Below are 22,947 nucleotides of genomic sequence, written 5' to 3' on the forward strand. Positions count from 1 at the left end.
GCCTGGGAATGCAATAGAATAAAAATGTGTCTTAAGTCTGGACTTAAAAATAGAGAGAGAAGAAGCACTTGTAATATCTGGTGGTAGCTGGTTCCACAAACGAGGAGCAGCGACTGCAAAGGCTCTATCCCCTTTCAGTTTAAATCGTGACCGAGGAACTTGAAGTAAAATTTTATTTGAGGACCTAAGAGACCGAGGAGTTGACTGTAAGTTAATAAGCTCTGATATATAAGAAGGTGCTTGCCCATTCAGTGCTTTAAAAACAATAAGTAAAATCTTGAACTGAATTCTAAAATTAACAGGAAGCCAATGAAGGGATGCTAAAACTGGTGAGATATGAGCATGTTTTTTGGTGCCTGTTAAAAGTCTAGCTGCCGCATTTTGAACCAACTGCAACCGTGCCAATGAGGATTGGGGGAGACCAACATATAAAGAATTGCAATAGTCTAGGCAGGACGTGATAAAAGCATGTATGACCTTTTCCAGATCTTGAAAGGAAAGAATGGATTTGATCATATAAATCATATAAACCTTTTAATATCACTATTATTATATCACAATAATATTGGTGAAATTAATTTAAAAATTGAATAAATATAAATACTCAAGTAAAACACATAGACTCAATGATTCAAGAATGAAACATGCTATATTTACAAACTACATTTAATTATTATTATGTGTTAGATTTCACAGCCTTCTTAATAATATAACATGTATGCATGCATTGTTGATCCTTGTCCAAGTCAAATTGCTTAACGAAAATACACTTTTCTCTGTAACTGGCACCATGTCAGTTCTAAAAAAACGTTACTCCCAATGAATCATCACTGTTTTGCTTTGTTTGTTTTAGCTCAGACGAGATTCTGTTCAAACACGTTACGATTTGCTATCAATCCAAATCACCCACAGCCTGTAGATGTTAAGCATCACTACCAGAAAGTTTTTAAGGGTAAAAAACACCAGCATCTGATGAAAGTTGGAAAAAACCATCATAACTGTAAGTCGGACAACAAAGAAGGGCCCGTCCTGAAGAAATAGACTTCCACCAATGTTCCATATATCAGTCCTGTACCTTGAGTACAGCGAGCCATCCTGGCTTTCAGAAACATCTTCTGCTCTGGTGTTCACCACTAATGCCAATGAACAAATACAGTGTTGTAACACTTATGATTATACTTTGGATTCTGTTTAAATGTCAAAATTAATAAATTATATTTTTGGCCCTTAAATAACAACTGTGGAGGGATATACAGACCTGAGAAATGCAGTGGAAACTGTAGCATGCTCAATGTCCAGACCGCAAGAATAACACACACAAATGACAGACTCTCCTCGCTATAAAAAATAAAAACACCACAGAATTAAACTTTTACGATTAAGGCAGATTTTTGCACTGAAAAACCCTGTAAGTTAAGGTAACTCAAACCATTTAAGGAAACAGATTGCAACAAACCATTTAAGTTCAAAAACTAATCCTAATGAGTGATTTGAACTTAATGCATTTAAGTAAAGGAAGCAATTTGAGCCCAGTAAAACCCAATAAATTAAGAGAACTCAAACCAACAAAGTACTGTAAAACCCAATAAGTTAAGGCAACTCAAATCACTTGAGGAAACTGATTGCTACAAACTATTTGATTTAAACAACTAATCTATATGGGTACTGTGAACTTACTCCATTTACTGTAAGTTAACGTAATGAGGTATTTAATTAACACATTACCTTCAACACTGACTTCAAAACTCTTTTCAAATGAGTAGAATTAACTTTCAGTCAATTTTGAGTTAAGTACACTCATTTCATTTGATAAAGTTAACAGTTGGGTTTTAGAGAGTAATACATTAAGATTGCACTGAAAAAAGTATTTTAAATTGTATAATATTAAAATGCATGTTTTTTTTTTTAATATGGATATTTATAACACTACTGGTATGTTGTTTTATTTTAGCTTACCATGAAATTACATAAAGTATTTATAAAATACAGAAAGTCTCTAAGTGATTCTAATTCAATGGCTGAAGGAGCGATGATAGCATTATTTTTGCACCACTTAGATACTTTTTAAATATATTTTAATAATAATTCATGTTTTAATTTTTTATTTTATTTTACAAAGCTACTATATCAGAGAACTGAAACTTTTTCTTAACAAGGGACAAAAACCAAACTTGATTGAGGCTAGTCAGCCGAAGGTCAATATATTTGCCATGGGTAAATTCCTAATTTATTTAGAAAATGTTGCTTTATATTAACTATAACTAATACAGCATATATTTTTTACATTTTACAGTGAAGTTATTACAGTAAAAACAAAAACAAATCTCAGGTATAACAGAATGGAGTTATACTAGTTTTTGCCTTGATTTGCTAACCAATGTCTTCTGCATAGTTCTCTATGCGTCAAGTGACATTAATAAAAAAATAAAAAATAGCTCAGCAATAAAACAAACAAAGAAAAAAGCGTTATGCCAAATTAGAAATAACCTCTTTTAAAGGCATTCGTCCCAACCCTCTTCATCATTCTCACTCTCTTCTCAGATGGGATGGTGGGCCAAATCAAAAGTTACAATGGACCAACTTTGGCCCGCGGGCCCTACTTTGGGCATCTCTGCACTAGATGGAGCTGATAGCTTAAAGGTTTTACTGTTTTTTTTTTTCAAGTCTAAATAGTTGTGTAATAATTATTATTTAAAATTTCTTAGCTTTATTTACTTTGACAGCTGGATAAAACTAAAATAAAATTGCCTCTATTTTATTTCAGTTAAGATTTAGTTTAATTTTAGGGAGCAAAATGGTTTCAGTTTTGTCAAATAGGGAATAGAGATCCACAACAACACTGAAAACAAAGATGAACACATAAGATATTTTGAAAAATGTTGGAAAGGATGGCCCCTCTGTATACACTGTAAAAAATACTGGGTTACATACAATTTCTTCATGTTGTCAACATAAATTGATTACGTTAAATTAAGTTCATTTTATTTACAAACTTAAGTGGATTGAACATAAAACAATCAAGTTGAGTGTAGTAGGAAGAAAAAATACAATAGAGATCAATGGCTATATTTCCATCATTCTTTAAAATAACTTCTTTTGTGTTAAAAAGAAGAAAGAAACTCGAAAACACTTTATTTTGATGGTCCATTTGAGTATTAGCAGACTGTCTGCTTAATAAGTGTTGATCCTGCTCCTTCAACAGACATTTAACTGACTATGAGAAACTTTGCAAATACATGTCAACTTGCACTAACCCCAACCCTAATCCCAACCTAACAGTCTACTTATAATCGAATGAGAATTAGTTGGCACTTAGATACAATGTAACTTAAATTCAACAAACGGACCATCAAAATAAAGTGTGACCAGAAACTTCAACAGGGTTTGGAACAAGTGGAGGAAGAGTAAATAATGATAATGATAGAGGGGGGTAAACTACTGTATCTCTTGTAAAAAAAACAAAAAAAAAAAAACAAGTCATTTCTTGTTGTCTACTTTTTTTGTTGACAAGATCAATGGTATGTTTATGCATGCTCCCTTGGCCTCTCCTCCAAAACATCCATAAGAAAAGTTAAATAAATGCAGAGTATGCTGGTTTTCTCTTTTTTGATGTGTGGTCTCAATCAATACTTACTTCACATCAGACAGCGTTTCACTGATAAACTCGAGGATATCAGCAGCTGTGCCCACAAATATGAGCAACAACTGGGACATTTCATCTCTCGTGACGCCTCCAGCGATCGGTAGCATCCATTTTCCCACTATTAGCAGAATCAGAACGATTTGTTGAAGAGCCAGGATCCAGTCATTGGCACAAACCGTTGACAGTAATTTCAGAGGATCCTAAAATACCACCACAAAGTGAATACATGAGCACACTGTTAACAATTTCCTGTAAAATCTACAGTAACTTACTGTAAATCAATTACAGCCGAAATAGTGCATTTAGATTTACAGAACCATTTATATTGCTGTAATACTTCTGATTCTGTATATACTTCTGATTCTGATTATATGGATTTACGGAAATATATGTATATCTTTACTGTAAAATATACCATGATTTTCAAAATGCAACTTTTTTTTACACCCCTTGTGTATTATTTAAATAGACAACCCTTTTGTTTACGTTGGGGCTGTTTTTGCCCCATTGACTTCCATTATAATGACATTTTTGGACTGCAAAATCATGACAGAATATAATCTGGCAGTCTTGATTGTTGGGGGGTTTACCTGTTGCGAAGAGGTAAAATGTGTCATTTGTACTGTTGATGATCATTTGACACCATTATCCGGGAGAGAGCCCTAAGCATAGAAGATCCTCAAGCCCGGGGCTCCCTTCAGTTGATGGGCGAGAGGGGAGTTTGAGTTTAGGTAGGTCTCGAGAACTCCCCTGGATTAGTCATGACTTTTGGGATTGCTATGGAGAGAAATACTGCTGACTAAGAGCTCATCTATGTTGCTAATTTGGTTTAATCAATTCAAATGTTGCATGTCTGTGAACTGGAAGGAAACTGGGGAACCTGAGGGAAACCCATGCATGCACGAGGAGAACATGTAAATTTAGCATAGAAACGCCAACTGGCCTAGTAAGGCGTTGATCCAACAATGCTTATCACTGAGCTGCTGTGTCACCCTATCTAGGAAAAGAGAGGAGGAGTAGATGTGGAAGGGGGGATATCAGGAGGAAGGTGACTGAGGTATGAAAATTCTGGTTATTTATGGTGTATTAGGAATCATCTGATTGGTGAATCATGTCATCTAGCTATCTGCAACTCTCACATGGTCGCCCACTGAAGATAAGCAGGGTTGTGTCCAGTCAGTCCCTGGATGGGAGACCGCATGGGAAAACTAGCTTGCTGCCGAAAGTGGTGCTAGTGAGGCCAGCAGGGGGAACTCAAACTGTGGTCTTTGTGGGTCTAAATGCCCACATGTAGTAAAGGGGCCGTCTTTTGGATAAGGCATTAAACCGATATCCTGACTCTCTGTGATCATTAAAATTCCCAGGATGTCCTTCAAAAAGAATAGGTAGGGGTTTACCCCGGCCTCTGTTCCTCATGGGCTCCGAACCAACCCCATATCATTACTGGCTTCATCACTCTGTCTTCTCTTCACCAATCAGCTGGTGTGTGGTGTGCAGTCTGGTGCCATATGGCTGCCGTTGCGTCCATCTGTATGTTTACTGTGTTCTGAGAGTCCTTATTTTGATTTTCTCAGACATATCTCTTACACTCTATCACACACTACTCCCTATAAAAGACAGAAACGTTTTGCACTGCAACTAACGATCAACAGAAAAAAAAAAATACAAATTTGACCTCTTTCCAACAAGGAAAAACACCAACAACGATGATGGTGTCATGGCTTTGCAATCAAAAAATGTCATTTAATGGAAGTCAATGGGGCAAAAACAGCCACCAACATAACAAATGGGAAGTAAATTTGCTCAGAGTGTATTGTTAAGGTTTTGTTTTTTAATAATCCCAAAATATATGTGTCAAAATATGATTTGTCACCAAAAAGCATTCCACTTGCTGAAACACAGAAAATATTGTGGCCAAATTAGGACTAAAAATCACCCCAGAGTGGATGAAAACATCCCCACTAACACACAAGGGTTCAGAATAAAAATTTACTATATTTAATACAATTTAATATTGTTTAAAATGGTAATATATTACTTTTGTTACCCAACACTAATTATGAGGAGTAGCTTACTGAAAGTACTCAGGTCAGACTTATGTAAATGACCTGTAAATATCATATGCAAAGGTGTGGCGACTTCTGAACACATGCTGTAACAGTTGTTCTCTATGAGAACCGTGAATGACCATGAACAGGTCTTGTTTGTATTAAGGGTTGAACCAACATTTATTTACAAGTCACCCATGCTAGTGCTTATGCTTTAAAGGGAAAAACTGAATAAATACACTGTCTGAAAGTGTATACTGTAGTCTAGACTTACATGGAAAAACATCAGTAATGCAAAAAAAATTATAGTATACCTGTGTATTCACAGATCCGTTGGTGGAATTTTTCCACTCGTGAAGAAAAGCTCTGATGTCTTCAGATGAATCCAGTTTAGTGCACTGTGCAATAAGCAAATTTTTGGTGTAAGAGTTTTAGGGTATAATGAAATTCATCTTGAGTTATAGCATTCACTGAATTGAGGTAAAGTTGGCTTTATATTCACACATTCCTTCATTTTTTAACAGTGAGAACTTGTGACATGATACTTTGAATGTTTGGTCTGACATCGCATGCAAGTATGACTTCAAAACAACGTAATTCAATTGACTGTGAACAATGTTGTAGTTTGCTAGTCCTTGGCTGCTAAATTAATATCCCTAATAAGAATTTCCAAAGAACACATTTCTAAAATTACAGTAAGAAGGTGAAAGTCCAAACGTGCAAATATAAAACCAACTTCATCTCAATATACGCTGATGGGTTTTGTTAGTCTAACGTTTTCCCAGTATAGCATGAAATGTCTTTGCAAGATATTCAAAAGACTTATGTGCCATTGAGCATTACCTTAGTATCACTTGATTTGTTTTGCTCATGGTGCAACTCAAGGATCCATATGGTTGGTATGATGCTGATAAGGAAAAACAGTATTGCTGGAGAAAACCTAAAGATCAGAGTTAAGAGTAACTGCGTTGTTAATTTCACACATATATTTCAAGATGTTGACCCCAGAACAGTGTTTATTTGAAAGCCTTATGCATGCAAAATAAATTAGAGAAGTCTACTTACCATTTGTAATCCTTCCCTTTTCTTCTTCTCAGAGTTAAAATCATTTCCACCACGAGAGGTAGATAAAGGATAGTCAGAAACCAGTATAAAGGATTGTTTTTCACCCATGTCACCCTCCACACACCGATGAGGGACACTAGGATAAACAGTGCCCTCGTGACTATAGCGCAGATAAATTTGACAAACATGCTTTCTTTTAAAATACTTTTTTAGGATAGGTTGTGTGAGAAAAGTAGAAGCTTTCACTTCTTTGCTCCTTGTGATTCTGAATCAAAAAGCACATTTTACCTTTTTCCCCTCCCACATTGTACACCAGTCGGGGCGGAGCTTTTGTTTTGAACTTGCTTTCTATGTCATGTCATGATGTGATCCACATGAGTTGTTAAAACAACATTTTTCAGATTATGCACTAGTTTAACAGTATTATTTTGTACAAACATAATTTTAGTTGCTATTAAACTAAATATATAATAAGCAAGCTAGTCTAATCAACAACTCTATAGCCCTGTGTGAGCGTTTGTTTTTATAAAGATTAAATTGTTAAATGTTGAAATATTGTAATAACTTCTACTGCAAATCATTGAATTTTCAGGAAGAACTTTTGATAGCTTTTAGATTTCAGTCATTTCAGCTAAACTTTTGCTTAACCCTTTTATGAAAACCAGAGAAAATTTTCTTTTCCACAAATAGTTTTTCTTTAAAGCAAAAAAAAAAAAAAGTTTTAGTTTCATTAAAATTCTCTTCGGGAAGCTATATATATATATATATATATATATATATATATATATATATATATATATATATATATATATATATATATATATATATATATATATATATATTTAAACCTCTTTGGTTTCGCCTAGCACAGGGGTGTCAAACTCAATTCCTGGAGGGCCGAAGCCCTGCACAATTTAGTTCCAACCCTGCTCCAACACACTTACCTGTAGGTTTCAAACAAGCCTGAAGGACTCAATTAGTTTGATCAGGTGTGTTTAATTAGGGTTGGAACTAAACTGTGCAGAGCTGCGGCCCTTTTGGAACTGAGTTTAACACCTTTGACCTAGCACCTACACTCACCGGCCACTTTATTAGGTACACAATAAGGTGTCCAACTACTTGTTAACGCAAATTTCTAATCAGCAAATCGCATGGCAGCAGCTCAGTGCATTTAGTCATGTAGACATGGCCAAGACGATCTGCTGCAGGATCAGAATGGGGAAGAAAGGTGATTTAAGTGACTTTGAACGTGGCATGGTTGTTGGTGCCAGACGGGCTGGTCTGAGTATTTCAGAAACTGCTGATCTACTGGGATTTTCACACACACAAACAACTCTAGGGTTTACAGAGAGTGGTTCAAAAAAGAGAAAATATCTAGTTGATGCCAGAGGTAAGAGGAGAATGGCCAGACTGGTTCCAGCTGACAAAGGCAACAGTAACTCAAAAAAAAAAAACACTAGTTACAACCAAGGCATGCAAAACAGCATCTCTGAATGCACAACACGTTCAACCTTGAGGTGGATGGGCTACAGCAGCAGAAGACCACACCGGGTGCCACTCCAGTCAGCTAAGAACAGAACAATTGGGGCTACAATTCGCACAGGCTCACCAAAATTGGACAATAGAAGATTGAAAAAAAAAGGTTGCCTTGTCTGATGAGTCTTGATTTCTGATTCGACATTCAGATTGTATTAACAACATGAAACCATGAATCCATCCTGCCTTGTATTAACGGTTCAGGCTGCTGGTGGTGGTGTAATGGTGTGGGGGTCAGGGGGATATTTTCTTGTCACACCTTGGACCTACTAGTACCATCTCATATGTCAATGCCACAGCCTACCTGAAAAACCTCTCTAATGATGAAAAAGATTATCTGTACAATTTAATAATTTAAATATGATGGATCCCCTCATATATATATATATATATATATATATATATATATATATATATATATATATATGTGTGTGTGTGTGTGTGTGTGTGTGTGTGTGTGTGTGTGTGTGTGTTAATTGTTTTTGTTTAATGTATGTTCTGCATCACGAAGTTTTGTATGATTGTTTTGGTATCATATAATCCTGTATGGTTGTCAGTTATATGCTTCAATAAAAACATTTAAGATTTTTCATTGTTACTTTATTATTGTATCAAGGTGTTGCACTCACCAGGAGGAGGCCGGCTGTTGTTGCCCTGGCAGCAACACATCAACACTCCTTTTCAACGGGTTCCTCCTCCTGCTGCTCATAACAGACCGTTTTTTTTTGCCGTCCTCGTCTGGCTTGATTTAACCTCTCCTCAGTTGTTCTATGAACACCCGGAAGGCACAGCCTGTGGTGTAAGACATTTACGACATGACACTGGACTGTGGATGGACGCGAACTTCATCCTCCGTGAAGTGCATAGCACAGGCAAAAGTGCTGGCCTTCCCAGAGGCGTAGCAACTGGGGGGACTGAAGAAATATGCCCCCCGCACTTTTAGAGACAGACCATTTAGAAACAGCTGATTAATAATTATATGAACGTAAACTTTTGGATCCCGAATAACTTTTGGGAAAAATACGAGACAAATACGGCTGTTTTTCGAATTAACGTTAGTACAAAAAGATATGCTGCAAGATTGGTTACTCGTCTCAGTCATTGCACTTTGTTTCTACCGGAAGAAGGTTTTCCCTACTTCCGGTCTCGATCGCCATTTTGTGAAATAGGTTGATTGTAGCTGACCAAGGCCGTCCATTTATCACCACAGTGTACACATCTTTGATGGTTACTTCCAGCAGGACAACGCATCTTAAAGCGTAAATAATCTCAGACTGGTTTCTTGAACGTGACAATGAGTTCACTGTACTCAATTTGCCTTCACCGTCACCAGAACCAGGATGTGGTTGAACGGGAGTCTCGCATCATGGATGTGCAGCCGACAAATCTGCAGCAACTGCGTGATGTTGACAAGTCAATATGCACCAAAATCTCCGAGGAATATTTTCAGTGTCTTGTTGAATCTATGCCACAAAGGATTAAGGCAGTTCTGAAGGCAAAATGGGGTCCAACCCGGTAGCCTACTATTATAATATAACGTTACCTAATAAAGTGGACGGTGAGTGTAATGGTTAACCTAATTAGGGCTACATAAAGAACCTTCATGTAACATTTACATTCACACAAGGTTCTTCAAAGTGAAACTGGCCTGTAGTTCATTAAAATTTACTAAGAAATACACGTTTCTTTCAAAAACGGGAACCAAAATAGTTTATGTAGCCTAAGCCAATGACTGCCAAAACAATTTTTTGGAACCTTTATGCCAGAATAAGGTCAAATACAGTGACTAAATCATCGATTGGTCTCATTTTGAGGCTCACACGAGATAGATTACACTGATAGATAGAAATAATAGTGTAAATAATGCGAAAATTACACAAAAAGTACGCATGCGCACAGACCCCGCCTCCTGGTTTCTCTTGGAAACAGTACACACTGAACAACACCTTCCTGATCCTGACTCATATCTGGAGGAGAGATATCACGAGAGAAAGAAAGAGATGCTAGAGAGATAAAAAGAGAAGTAACGGACAAAGATATTACTCAAATCAATGTATGTAAACTACATGCTAATGGATTTAGTCATTTTATTGGTTTTTAGACGACTGCTGTGGACTAAAGTAAATTGTTTACATGCAGCATGCTAATAGAAAACGAACTCTTGAGCAGATGAACTACAACATAAATTAGCAACAAGTTCTGTTAATAGCATTCGCACATCCTCAACACAGCTTAGTAATACTGTATATGTAGAGAAATAAAAGTTTATTACACATTTCCTTTAGCTAGCACACAACTTGCTATGTGCACTAACAACCAACGTGCTACACATAATATAGGCTAATCAAAACAGTCAGAAAGTAGCTTTACTGAAATAAATGTAAAGGCTATATTATACTGTACTTCACATCAAATGAAATATCAAATACCAAAGTACAATAGTTTATCATATATCATGAAGTAAACTACTGTACCAGAATACTTTTAAATTAATGACCAGTCCTGATATTACATTAAACAGCAAACTATTGTACATGTATTTAGATATAATTGCTGTTTAAAGCAACAAGTAAGAAATGTGATGAACTTTTTTGTTTCACAGCTGATTTGATTATTAAAAGAAACCTTTCAGCATGTTTTCGAGACAGTTTCTGCAGTGTTGCCAGATCTGTAGGTAAACTGTAAAAGATAGTGACATTTATGTTTATATTTAGCAGATGCTTTTATTATTTTTAAAAGCAACAATATATGTAGATGCATTGCATTTACTAAGAAATAAGTATTTCTTTCAAAAAAACAGTGACTGAAGTTTTTTAGGGAACCAAAAATAGTTATTTATTTACTGTTTAACAGTAACTTTATCATGTCTCAGATACTTTAGCATAGTGTAGTTTTTAGAGAGATAGATATACAGATGTATGAATTAAAATTGAAAGGGTATTGTTGGAGGGTTAAGTGTTGAAAAAAAAAAAACATTCAGTAATTTCCTTAAAATTGGCCAAAGATTTAAAAAAATGAGTGGCTATTGGCAGCCTGGGTAGATTGATGAATTAAGTTATGACATGCTGTCTTTTCAGCATGTCTTTTCATGATATTATGATGGAATAAATACATTATTATTGTATTACAATTTATAAACAAATGATCAAATGTGAATTTTTAAGTCATACTGTTTTATATTCTAGGAGATGGAGAAATCATTTCCTCAGTGGGAGCTTTTAAAGCCTGAGGAAATAAATATCCTGCTCATGCTCTCCGTGGACCAAGTGCAGTTGTAAGTTTACTGCAGTCATCACATGGATAGTTTCATTTACATTTGCTAGTTTTTTAGCAAGTAACAGTGTCTGTAAGGTACAGTTGAAGTTAAATTATTAGCCTCCCTTTGAATTGCTTTTTTCTTTTTTAACTATTTCCCAAATGTTTAACAGAGCAAATTTTCACAGTATGTCTGATCATTTTTTCTTCTGGAGAAAGTCTTAGTTGTTTTATTTCGGCCAGAATAAAAGCAGTTTTTAATTTTAAAACACCATTTTAAGGACAAAATTATTAGCCCCTTTAAGCTATATTTGTTTTCGGTAGTCTACAGAACAAACCATCATTATACAATAACTTGCCTAATTACCCTAACCTGCCTAGCTAACCTAATTAACCTAGTTAAGCCTTTAAATGTCACTTGTATAGAAGTGTATTGAAAAATATTTAGTCAAATAATATTTACTGTCATCATGGCAAAGTTAAAATAAATCTGTTATTAGAAATCAGTTGTTAAAACTATTATAATTAGAAATGAGTTGATAAACAATCTCTCTGTTAAACAGAAATTGGGGAAAAAAATTAAACGGGGGCTAATAATTCAATTCTGACTTCAACTGTACCACAATGTAAAATGCAATTAGTTGACTTGTGAGTCAAAAGTGAGTAAATCAATTGCTTTTGAAGTGAATAGTTGACTTTTCATAAAATAGATAGTAAACATGTTGCTTTTAAAGTGATTAATTGACTTTACATTAAAAAAGTGAGCAAACCCATTGCTTTTTTCAAGTGAATAGTTGACTTAAAAAAAAGTGAGTAAACCTGTTGCTTTTAAAGCAATTAAATTACCTCAAAAAAGTTAGTAAACTCATTACTTTTAAAGCAAATAGTTGATTTTACTTTAAAAAGTGAGTAAAGCTGTTGCTTTTAAAGCGATTAGTTGATTTTACTTTAAAAAGTCAGTAAAAAAGGTAAATTAATAATTATAAATATTAAGTTAGGGTGGCAGAGTGGCATCACTGTCATCTCACAGCTAGGCCTGGGACATTAACCGTTTTCAAGGTATACCGCGGTTTGAAATAGTCAAGGTTTTAAAAACATAAAAAAATGTTTGCAATACCGTTTCTAAGGTATGTGTAAGATTTGGTATATACATTTTGTTTTGTTTTTTAGGACAACAGTATCTCCAGCAGAAAAAGATATTCAAAGGCGCCATTTAAAATTGTAAAATAAAATCTGGTTTTGACATAAATGAAGACAGCAGAAGTGAATAATTAATTTAAATTATTGAGCGTGACATGTTTATTGTTCCAAAATATTTTAAATGCTTCTTAAAATAAACAATATTGTGTTTAAAAGGTTTTTTACCCAGACATTTAAAAATAATACATTTTAGAGCAGTAATTACAATACCGCCGATAATCATACCGTCAGAATCTTGGCCCATGCCAACTCACAGCAAGAAGGTCTTCCACTGTGGCGAAAATGAATTAATGAATTAATTAATGTAATATTAAGTTACGCCAACAAAACAGTTCCAAGTTACAATGCGTTTACTCACTTTTTTAGAATAATCAGTGCATAATTGGTTAATCTGTAATAATCTCATCCTCTATATTTTTGGGTCTAATTTACTGTAGATAGATGTGATTATTTTAATGGTATGCAGTATTTTCTTGCATTTTCAGACAGTTTGAAAATATTCTCCATTTCAAAAACCATCAAACTTGTTTGAAAGAAGCTGCACTGTTGGAGTATTTTGTCAATGGATTTTGGTGGGCCAAAGAGATGAGCTTCACTTCTGAGCAAATCTCGTTTGTCATGGCACTTTTACAGCAACTTATCGACAACATTAAAAGTAAGTAAAAAAAAAAAAAAAAAGACAAGCCAAAAAATAAAATAAACAAGTAAATAAAAGAATATGGATGTGTTAAAATCTTAAAACGTGGTAAAAATCAGGCAAGGGCTTTTCTTTTACTGGATTGCTTTAGGGAAGTGAGTAAGTGGGTCAATTGGTGCTTTTGAAAACACTATCGGTTGGTTTAGGGAAGGAGAAGGGTGAGTCAGTCGATCAGTCAGTCAGTCAGTCAGTCAACGGCGGCCTCTGGTGGATTTACATGAGTAGAGCAGGTGCGAATTCTGACATCTCAAAAAGCAGCCCCTGGGGCTTTTGCTTAAACAAAAACTGCAAAAAAAAAAAAAAAAACGTACCTCCTGGGTATTTGGCGCTCTCCGGAATTGTATATAGGGTGACGTTTTCAGAATGAGCATTTTCTGTGTTAACATAATGCCTGTTGTGTTTTTTTTTCAGACAAACAAGCATCATTTGCTGATAATTTCAAGGCATTTACCCAAGCAGTGCTTTCCACAAGACAGTCTCCATCAACAAAAGACAGTTCTTTATTCAACAATGATCAAATCAAGGCCATCACAGATTACTTCAAGACCAGGTTTGTCTCACTTTTGTCAGATCCATCCTATAATCACATTCCTCTTTTTAGTACACTGTGATTATGCTTATTGCATTTCAATTGTTGAATATGGATTAGGTCATTCTCAACCCGTCGCAAGTTATTAATTGACGCAAGATGCTGCTTTGCCATTAGACAGCTGCTAACAAGCAAACTAGATTCTTTTTATGGCCTTCATAATTAATGCTATGCATTATTCATATAGCAATGGATTGGGATGCATGCAGACTAGAAAACACTGGGAAATAACAAGCTGCAAGGAAATCATCTGTCTTTTAGAAAGCAAAAAGTAGAAAAAAAACACACTGATGCACTGAAAAAATGACAGTATGTGTTTTATAGGATTGATTTCTATGTTTACCTGAAAGCCCCAGCTCCATTCACAACAGCAAAATTATTGTCAGTGCTTGAGTTTCATTTATCTTTGGTCTCTTTTACCTAAAATGCTTATTTAAAATATTCATATAAACATTTTGCCTCGTTATGAAGAGTTATTATTCATACACATCATCAGAATGTTAATGCAACATTTTAATTGCAGAGATAAGTCATAGCAATAAGAGTTGAGATGACTCCTAAGCCTAAGCATTGACTATAATTGTGTTGTAGCAAATTGCCGGAACATTACAGGATTGAATATTGTCGAATGCTGTGACAGCATGACAGATCTTATACCTTATAACAGTCTTTTCCAGCACTACCGACTATATGAATTGCTGTTAAGCCATAGCAGAGAGAAGCAACTCCTGAAAACAGAGGTAAGATTCAAATGTGATATCTTAAATCATGGTCCAAAAATGAAATATTTAATGTAATAAATTTTTTAGCCATGTTATGTCAGGGATGCCATTCAGAGATGGCACAGGAGATGGCAAAAGGGAAGGCTAATGGTTTTTAATAATTAGTATATAACAACTATTTCTCTAATGCAAGATGCTTTGAATGGAGACATCTTCTTTAAGCATCAATAAATATAAATTTAATTAAATTTAAAGCTCCCATGAAATTATTTATTGAAATTAGTATCAGTATTGTTAGATTTTAGAATATCTATAAGCTAGTTTGCTCCAAAACAGAAACAAAATTCCCGTTTAGAAGATATAAAATTGATATAAAGATGTAAGACTTGTAGTTTGTCACTTCCAAAACGCTATTGGCTGTTTTATAAAAAGGGGAGGGGCTACACTATGTCTCTTTGTGTTTTGGTTGAGATTATGTCAAATAAAAATGCACATTTCAAAGTACTGCTCAGGACCTTTAATAGTCGTTAAACAGTTATTTACATTTCCTTACATTTGAAAAAAAGCATTTGTACCGCACATCATAATTATTGCACATCAGGTAACAATATTATCATTTATCTATTTTAATCTTGTATGAAATAGAACAAAAGTCAGTGCCTGTCAATGCTTTTTAGGAGTTTTCTGTGTTATTAATTCTTGTCCATAACATACAAAAGTGTTGACCCCTAACTGATTTCATGTTTGTCTCACTTTGTTTTAGATCATCAAACTAATTAAAATATTAACACATGTAAACACATCATGCAGTTTTTAAATGAAGGTTTTTACTATTAAGGAAAACAAAATCCAAAACTGCATAGCCTTATGTGAAAAGTGTAAGCCACTTACTACTTAAGTTTGCCACTTATTTCAAACCACACTGAACTGAGCTAAACTGACTTGAACTTAAACACTGAAAACTGAACTACCCTGATCCAGTTACTATGACCATTTATGTGAAACTGCTTTGACACAATCTACATTGTAAATGCGCTATACAAATAAAGCTGAATTTAATTGAATTGAATTACCAGAAACAACTGGAATCAAGCGTTTTCGATAACTTGCAGTGAGTCAATGAATTGTTATTCAGCCACACTGGAAAGTTTTCAAGCATGAACCGTCTTTTTAAGATCATGCCACAGCATCTCAATTGGATTTAGGTCAGGACTTTGACTAGACCACTTTAAAGTCTTTATTTTGTTTTTCTTCAGCAATTCAGATGTGGACTTGCTGGTGTAACAAACATGCAACAGCAAACAGCAAAATAATCCAATTTGGATGCAATACAGTGCTGCTGTGTAAGGTGCAAAGCACTGTGTATGATGTCACCAATTTGGTAGTTTGTATGTAGGGAATAACAATACAGATAAAAAAAAAACGTACACTTTGAAACTTGTTTTTAAAAGTTGTTTAATTAAGTCTCAAAAGCAATTTTAGTAGAGTGTTAGTCTGTTACTATGCTGTGGAGGAATTTTGGCCAACTCATCTTTGCAGAATTGTTGTAATTCACCCACACTGGAAAGTTTATGAGCATGATCCGCCATTTTAGGGTTATGCCACAGCTTCTCAAAAGGATTCAGATCAGGACTTTGACTAGGCCACTCCAAAGTCTTCTTTTTTTTCATCCATTCATATGTGGATATGCTGGTGTGACGAACATGCAACAGCAAACAGCAAAAATACTGTGTAATATATGACACAGTTCAGCCATTCATATGTTGACTTGCTAGTGTGACGAACATGTAACAGCAAACAGTAAAATAATCCAACTTGGGTCCAATATTGTGATGTAGTGCTGCTGTATAAACTGCAAAGCCCTGCCTATGATGTCACCATTTTGGTAGTTTTTATTTGACAATAACGATACAGATAAAACAAATTCCACTTTGAAACTTGTTTTAAAAGTTGTGTAATCAGGTCTCAAGCACCATTGTTGTGTAAATCATAAAGTTTTCCATTTTTAGTTTTGTTTTAGTCTGTTGCAGCACAGTGGAGGAATTTTGGCCAACTTATCTTTGCAGAGTTGTTGTAATTCAGCCACACTGGAAAGTTTTCGAGCTTGGACCACCTTTTTAAGGTCATGCCACAGCTTCTCAATTGGATTCAGGTCAGGACTTTGACTTGGCCACTTTAAAGTCTTCATTTTGTTTGTTTTTTCATCCAGTCATATGTGGACTTGCTGGTGTGATGAACATGCAACAGCAAACAGCAAAATAATAAATTTTGGGTCTATTATTGTGACAGTGCTGCTGTATGAACGGCAATGCACTGTGTATGATGTCACCATTTTGGTAGTTTGCATGTAGACGATAACGGAACAGAGTTCAAAAACATACACTGGAACTTGTTTTTAAAATGTGTATAATCGGGTCTCAAAAGCATCGTTGTTGAATTTAATGGTCAAAACACATAAAAGGTTTTCCATTTTTAGTTGAAAACGGTGTTTTGTAAAGATACCCATATTAAAGAGAACAAGAAGGGGAGTAACACACACAAACACAGGCATACCTTTCATGTTTTTTCTCCATTTGATATGTTATCATAGACTCACACTGGAGAACTGATGCTCACAGAACAGAAGCTGAAGTCTGTTTTCACTGACAGCAATTAAATATCATGGACGTCAGTGGGTCTCCAAGCTGTTGGTTGTTAGTCTGCATTTTTACTCTTCCAACTGATCTCTGTCTGCCATCATACTGGTACATACTGTAGTATCATCTAAAATCCCCCTCTCTCTTGCTAAATAAAAGGCATCAGGTCATTGAAACGCCAGTTAGGTATTACTCAGAGCTTTGGTAAAAATGTTTTCACATTCCAAAGGCTTGTTCTAATTCGTATGTGTTATCATTGAACTGTGCAGAATCACTGATCTCAGATTACAAGTCTAAGCTTCATCAACTCCAAAATAGTATCTGTTAATGTCTGTACACAGTAGAATGTGCTTCTTAGATCAAATCAAAAGGATTAAACACAAGAAAATAAATCAAAATAGACATGTTTTTGCTTAGTATTTTCAAAGTTCAGTTTTTGCAACTTCCAGAACACTATCAGTTATGATAAATATATATTTTTAGTTTAAACCAACAAGCATTTGGCTCAATATAGTCTTTATTCTATATATAGTAAACTGTGGGTCATTAAAAGACATTACAAAATGATTTCCTAGTTTTTTTTTTTTAATGGCTTTTACAATATGGCAGGTGATAATATCAAACCCTGCTTATGACATTTCAAACCTGTATTACCTGTTTAACACTGAAAAGCAATTATTTATAATGCAACCGGAGAAATTTCGTTTTTTCCATCGAAGTTTTATTCAAGCAAAACATTTAGGCTCTAGAAGAGGATGTAAGAATACTTTAAATGATTTCAGTAGTTTGATTCTTGTAAAAAAAAATAATAATTGTGTATTGTGTGTGTGTGTGTGTGTGTGTGTGTGTGTGTGTGTGTGTATATCCTTTAGACCTCCACTGTATGTGTTTTATTGACATATAAGGACAAAAATGTGCATAATGACATGGGTATGGCACAGGTATTGCAATGATAATGTATCTTATGAGGACATTGCTGATGTCTATAGGAATTCACAAAAATAACCTCTGAATATATGTGTGTTTAAGTGTGTGTATATGTTTTTATATCCAAATGGGGACTTCAGATTGAATGCACACAGACTCATTGGGATATAAAAATATATACACACACTTAAACACGTGTGTGTTTTTTGTTATGAGGACATAGCTGATGTCTATTCAATTCACAAAAATAACTTGTGTATATATGCGTGTTTAAGTGTGTGTATATGTTTTTATATCCCAATGGGGACTTCAGATTTAACTCTCACAGACTCATTGGGACATTTGTCACAGTGGGGACATAAATTTAGGTCTGCCAATGCATAAATACTTAGAAATCATACTTAATCAACTATTTTGAAAATGTCAAAATGTAGATTGTTTCTTGTGAGGGTAGGTTTAGGGGTAAAGGGACAGAATAAACAGTTTCACAGTATAAAAATCATAACGTCAATGGAGAACCCCCACCGGGATGGCAAAACCTGTGTATGTATATCTTAGTGTGTGTGTTTACTGGTTTTGGTGGTTTACAGGGACAGTTTTTTGTATAATGACATGGGTATGACATTCAGTTGAGAGTCAGAATTCTTACCCCTCCTGAATTAATTTAATTTAATTAGCAATTTAAAGCCTTGCTTAGGTTAAGTAGGCAAGTCATTGTATAAAAGTGGTTTGTTCTGTAGACAACTGAAAATAAATATAGCTTAAGAGGGCTAATAATATTGTCCCTAAAATGTTTTTTTAAATAACTGCTTTTATTCTAGCTAAAATAAAACAAATGATACTTTTCAGTATTACAGGAAATACTGTGAAAAATTCCTTGCTCTGTTAAAAATAATTTGATTAAAAAAATAAATAAAAAAGAACAGGAGGGCGAATAATTTTGACTTCAACTGTATTTGTACTTTATTACGGTGGTTTAAGAGGACATACCTGATGTCCATGTAATTCAAATGCTTCACAGACAGTTATACTTAGCTACAGAGAGTGCCTGTTTACTACCAATGTGTGTGTAAGTGTGTGTACACCCTTTAGACTGACCCTTATATGAATGCTCGTATCGGTAAATGTAAAGTGACTGTATGCTTGAAATGGTTGTCTGTTGATTCTGTAGATTACTTTCTCGATTCCCTCACAGCACTGTACATGTCCAGACATGCCTCCTCCATCCTGTTATTTTACATTCTGGGAAGCACATATGTGTAAGGCTGAATTTAACAAGATGGCAAGAATTTTCACAAGAATTGACAACACATTAAAAAGACCAATCTGCAGTAAAGATCTAAAAAAAAAAAAATCTGCTCAAGTCACTGAAAGTTCAGGAAGAAAATATATAATGGATCGTGTGATTTTATTGCAATTAATTGGGAAAAGAAAAAAATGCAGGAATATTTTATATGTATAAATAGAGATTTCTACATTTAGAATGTGAAATTGCCATTCAACAAAAGTGAATGAATGAATGAATAAATAAATATATACATTAATTAATTAATTATAAAGATGTTTCCTACTGAATTTGCTGTTTATTTTCACCTCTAACTTAACACAGATAACCATAAGCATAAAATACAGGTAATCAGAAAGCATTTTGCCACAAATGCCAATGGCTAGAGATTTTGCTGCTCTTAAATATTTCTTTTTACTAATCATAAATGTGCATTATTATAATCCAAAGTCAGACCAAACTAAGTGGAGAAGCACATCTAAATTGCAATCGTTATTACTACTATTAATACAGTCAGAATTATTAACCCCCCTCAATTATTAGCCCCCCTGTTTAATTTTCCCCAATTTCTGTTTAACAGAGAGCCGATTTTTTCAACACTTTTCTAAGCATAATAGTTTTAATAACTCATTTCTAATTACAGATTTATTTTATCTTTGACATGACAGTAAATAATATTTGACTATTTGATATTTTTTCAAGACACTTCTATACAGCTTAAAATGACATTTAAAGGCTTAACTAGGTTAATCAGGTTAACTAGGCAGGTTAGGGTAATTAGGCAGGTTATTGTATAACAGTGGTTTGTTCTGTAGACTATCAAAAAATATAGCCTAAAGGGGCTAATCATTTCGACCTTAAAATGTTTTTTTTTTTTTTTTTTTTAAAAACTGCTTTTATTCTAGCCGAAATAAAACAAATAAGACTTTTCTCCAGAAGAAAAAGTGTTATCAGAGATACTGTGAAAATTTCCTTGCTCTGTTAAACATCATTTGGGAAATACTTGAAAAAGGAAAAAAAAATCAAAGGGGGTTTAATAATTCTGATTTCAACTGTATTATTAAATAATTTATTTAACATTAATATTGACAGTTAACATATACATAATCTCATTATTAAAGTGTTTTTTGTGTAAATCTAATTTTGGAGAATAAATAAAAATGATTATCTTTTTAGAATGTGTAATAATGGCATATTTAAAGCACAAGTAAAAAATTTTGCACACAATAAACCTTCCTCCATCCCACAGGATTTCTTCATTGGGCTTGTAGTTAAATATTTATTTTTACTAACCTATAAATGAGCATTATTACATTACACCATCAGACAGAACGAATTGGAAAAGCACATAATTGCAATCGTTATTACTACTATAAATATGTATTATTTACAGTAATCATGTATTATTTTAAAATTATTATTTAACATACTCATTATCTAATAATTAAAGTGCTTTTTGATGTAAATCTGAGTAACAAGACTAAATAAAAATGATTACATTAACAAAAATAATGATTTACCTTTTTAAGTGTAACAAGGGCACATTTAAAGCACAAGTAAAAACTTTGCACACAATAAAACCCCATGCCACTGGATTACTTCGTTGGGCTAATAAATAAATATAATAAATGTAATAAAAAATAAATATTTATTTTTACTAAACAATGAATGAGCAGGCAAAACAGTGATGCAGTAGGTAGTATTGTCGCCTCACAGCAAGAAGGTCGCTGGTTCGAGCTTTGGCTCAATTGGCATTTCTGTGTGGAGTTTGCATGTTCTCCCTGCGTTCGCATGGGTTTCCTCAGGGTGCTCCGGTTTCCCCCACAGTTCAAAGACATGTGGTACAGGTGAATTGGGTAGGCTAAATTGTCTGTAGTGTATGAGTGTGTGTGTGTGTGTGTGGATGTTTCCCAGAGATGGGTTGCGGCTGGAAGGGCATCTGCTGCGTAAAAATGTGCTGGATAAGTTGGCGGTTCATTTCATAGTGGTGACCCCGGATTAATAAAAGGACTAAGCCGAAAAGAAAATGAATAAATGAATGAATAAATGAGCATTATTACCGTACAAAACCAGACCTAACGAATTGGAGAAGCACATCTTGCAATCATTATTAATCGTTGAATCGTTGTTTAATTAATTATGATTCATTGTTATTATTATTAAATCATCTATTATTTTAATATTATAATTTAATATACTCACAATCTAATACTTAAAGTGCCTTTTTGATGTATATCTAATTTATAAGTCTGAATAAAAATTATAACATAAAAAAAATATATCTTTATCTTTTTTTTAACTTTAATGATGGCACATTTTAAGCACAAGTAAAAATTTTGCACACAATAAACCTTCTTTCATGCCACTGGATGTCTTCATTGGGCTAATGGCTATAGCATTACATGGGTTGCCATCTCTCTTTCCCTTTAAATTTTAGCTTGAGCAGAAAATCTCCCTCCCGCCTGATTTGCTCATCCATAATTAACACGTAATGATCGTGCTCTGAGTACACATTCCAAATGTCAAGCCGGAGGAATATAACCAATCATTTCATTCCAATTACATCAACATTTCTGCCTTGCATCAGTGTAGCTGAGATCTCTAAAACGGGAAGACAAGATTACCTCAAATATCAAGCCGCAGATTTGTTTAGCGTCTGAATGGTGCTTTATTATGCCATGGTACACAAATAATGAAAGCTGCATACAGTGAACATCAAAAACAGAAACTAGGTCACCGATATAAGGGCATCATGTAACAACCATTTTTTTATTTGTTTTGAAAAGGACTTCAAAGCACATTTTGAATATTAATGTACTTGTACCCCCCCCCCCCCCCCTCCTCAAATTGAAGCAGCTTTATTGAATCAAGATGTTTTAGGAATAACACAACTACAAAACAAGACAATGAACTTCAGTGTTCTATTTTCACTCCTATTAAAATGATACTGTTGACGTTAATTTGTTTATTGCTTGAGACGGAACGCACATGAATCATGTCATTAAGCAGTGTAGTAATGAAAGAGCATTGTTCTACACCCCTGCCTCAATCGGGCAGTGTAATTATGTTCGCTATACAAACCGCAAAGCTCTTTGTTTTTGTCGGCGTACCAGTTTTTGAATTCCGGGTGAAGGGCCTCCAGCCAAATGAACAGTAAAACGATAGAAAATTTGACCCAGCTGTTAACGCAGATACACCACACTGAATTAAGACACAGTAAATTCAGTGCTGTTTGGAAAATTGGACTCATTCTGAGATAACGACATTATTTTTCATTCTTTTTACACTATTCTAATAATAATCTTGCTGCTATTTAAAGAAAATATTCAAGTTTTTGGTTGTTG

At 34.4% G+C, this 22,947-nt stretch overlaps 2 protein-coding genes across 4 annotated transcripts in view; one reads left to right on the top strand and one right to left on the bottom strand.

Moving 5' to 3' along the window:
- Positions 1-648: 648 nt before the first annotated feature.
- On the bottom strand, positions 649-7,000 carry tmem26b (transmembrane protein 26b). Its single transcript, NM_001114592.1, is given in 6 exon segments — positions 649-1,133; positions 1,259-1,338; positions 3,635-3,843; positions 6,006-6,089; positions 6,535-6,631; positions 6,757-7,000. Coding segments are annotated over 6 exon segments (912 nt in total). The 5' UTR covers positions 6,945-7,000; the 3' UTR covers positions 649-879.
- Positions 7,001-9,428: 2,428 nt separating this feature from the next.
- The window catches only part of cabcoco1 (ciliary associated calcium binding coiled-coil 1), a 33,300-nt gene continuing 19,781 nt past the window's right edge, over positions 9,429-22,947 (top strand). Inside the window, exons 1-5 of one of the 3 annotated variants that reach the window (XM_068224470.2) lie at positions 9,429-9,850; positions 11,478-11,566; positions 13,233-13,402; positions 13,856-13,994; positions 14,701-14,773. In XM_068224470.2, the coding sequence (XP_068080571.2) occupies positions 11,481-11,566; positions 13,233-13,402; positions 13,856-13,994; positions 14,701-14,773 (468 nt within the window). In that variant the 5' untranslated portion in view covers positions 9,429-9,850; positions 11,478-11,480. Of the gene's footprint in view, positions 9,851-10,186; positions 10,346-11,477; positions 11,567-13,232; positions 13,403-13,855; positions 13,995-14,700; positions 14,774-22,947 lie in introns of those variants that run through there. The other 2 variants (NM_001177463.1, XM_009300677.5) reach the window with 2 other exon arrangements.

This window comes from Danio rerio, chromosome 12 (genome assembly GCF_049306965.1).
Source record: "Danio rerio strain Tuebingen ecotype United States chromosome 12, GRCz12tu, whole genome shotgun sequence".
NCBI lineage: Eukaryota > Metazoa > Chordata > Actinopteri > Cypriniformes > Danionidae > Danio > Danio rerio.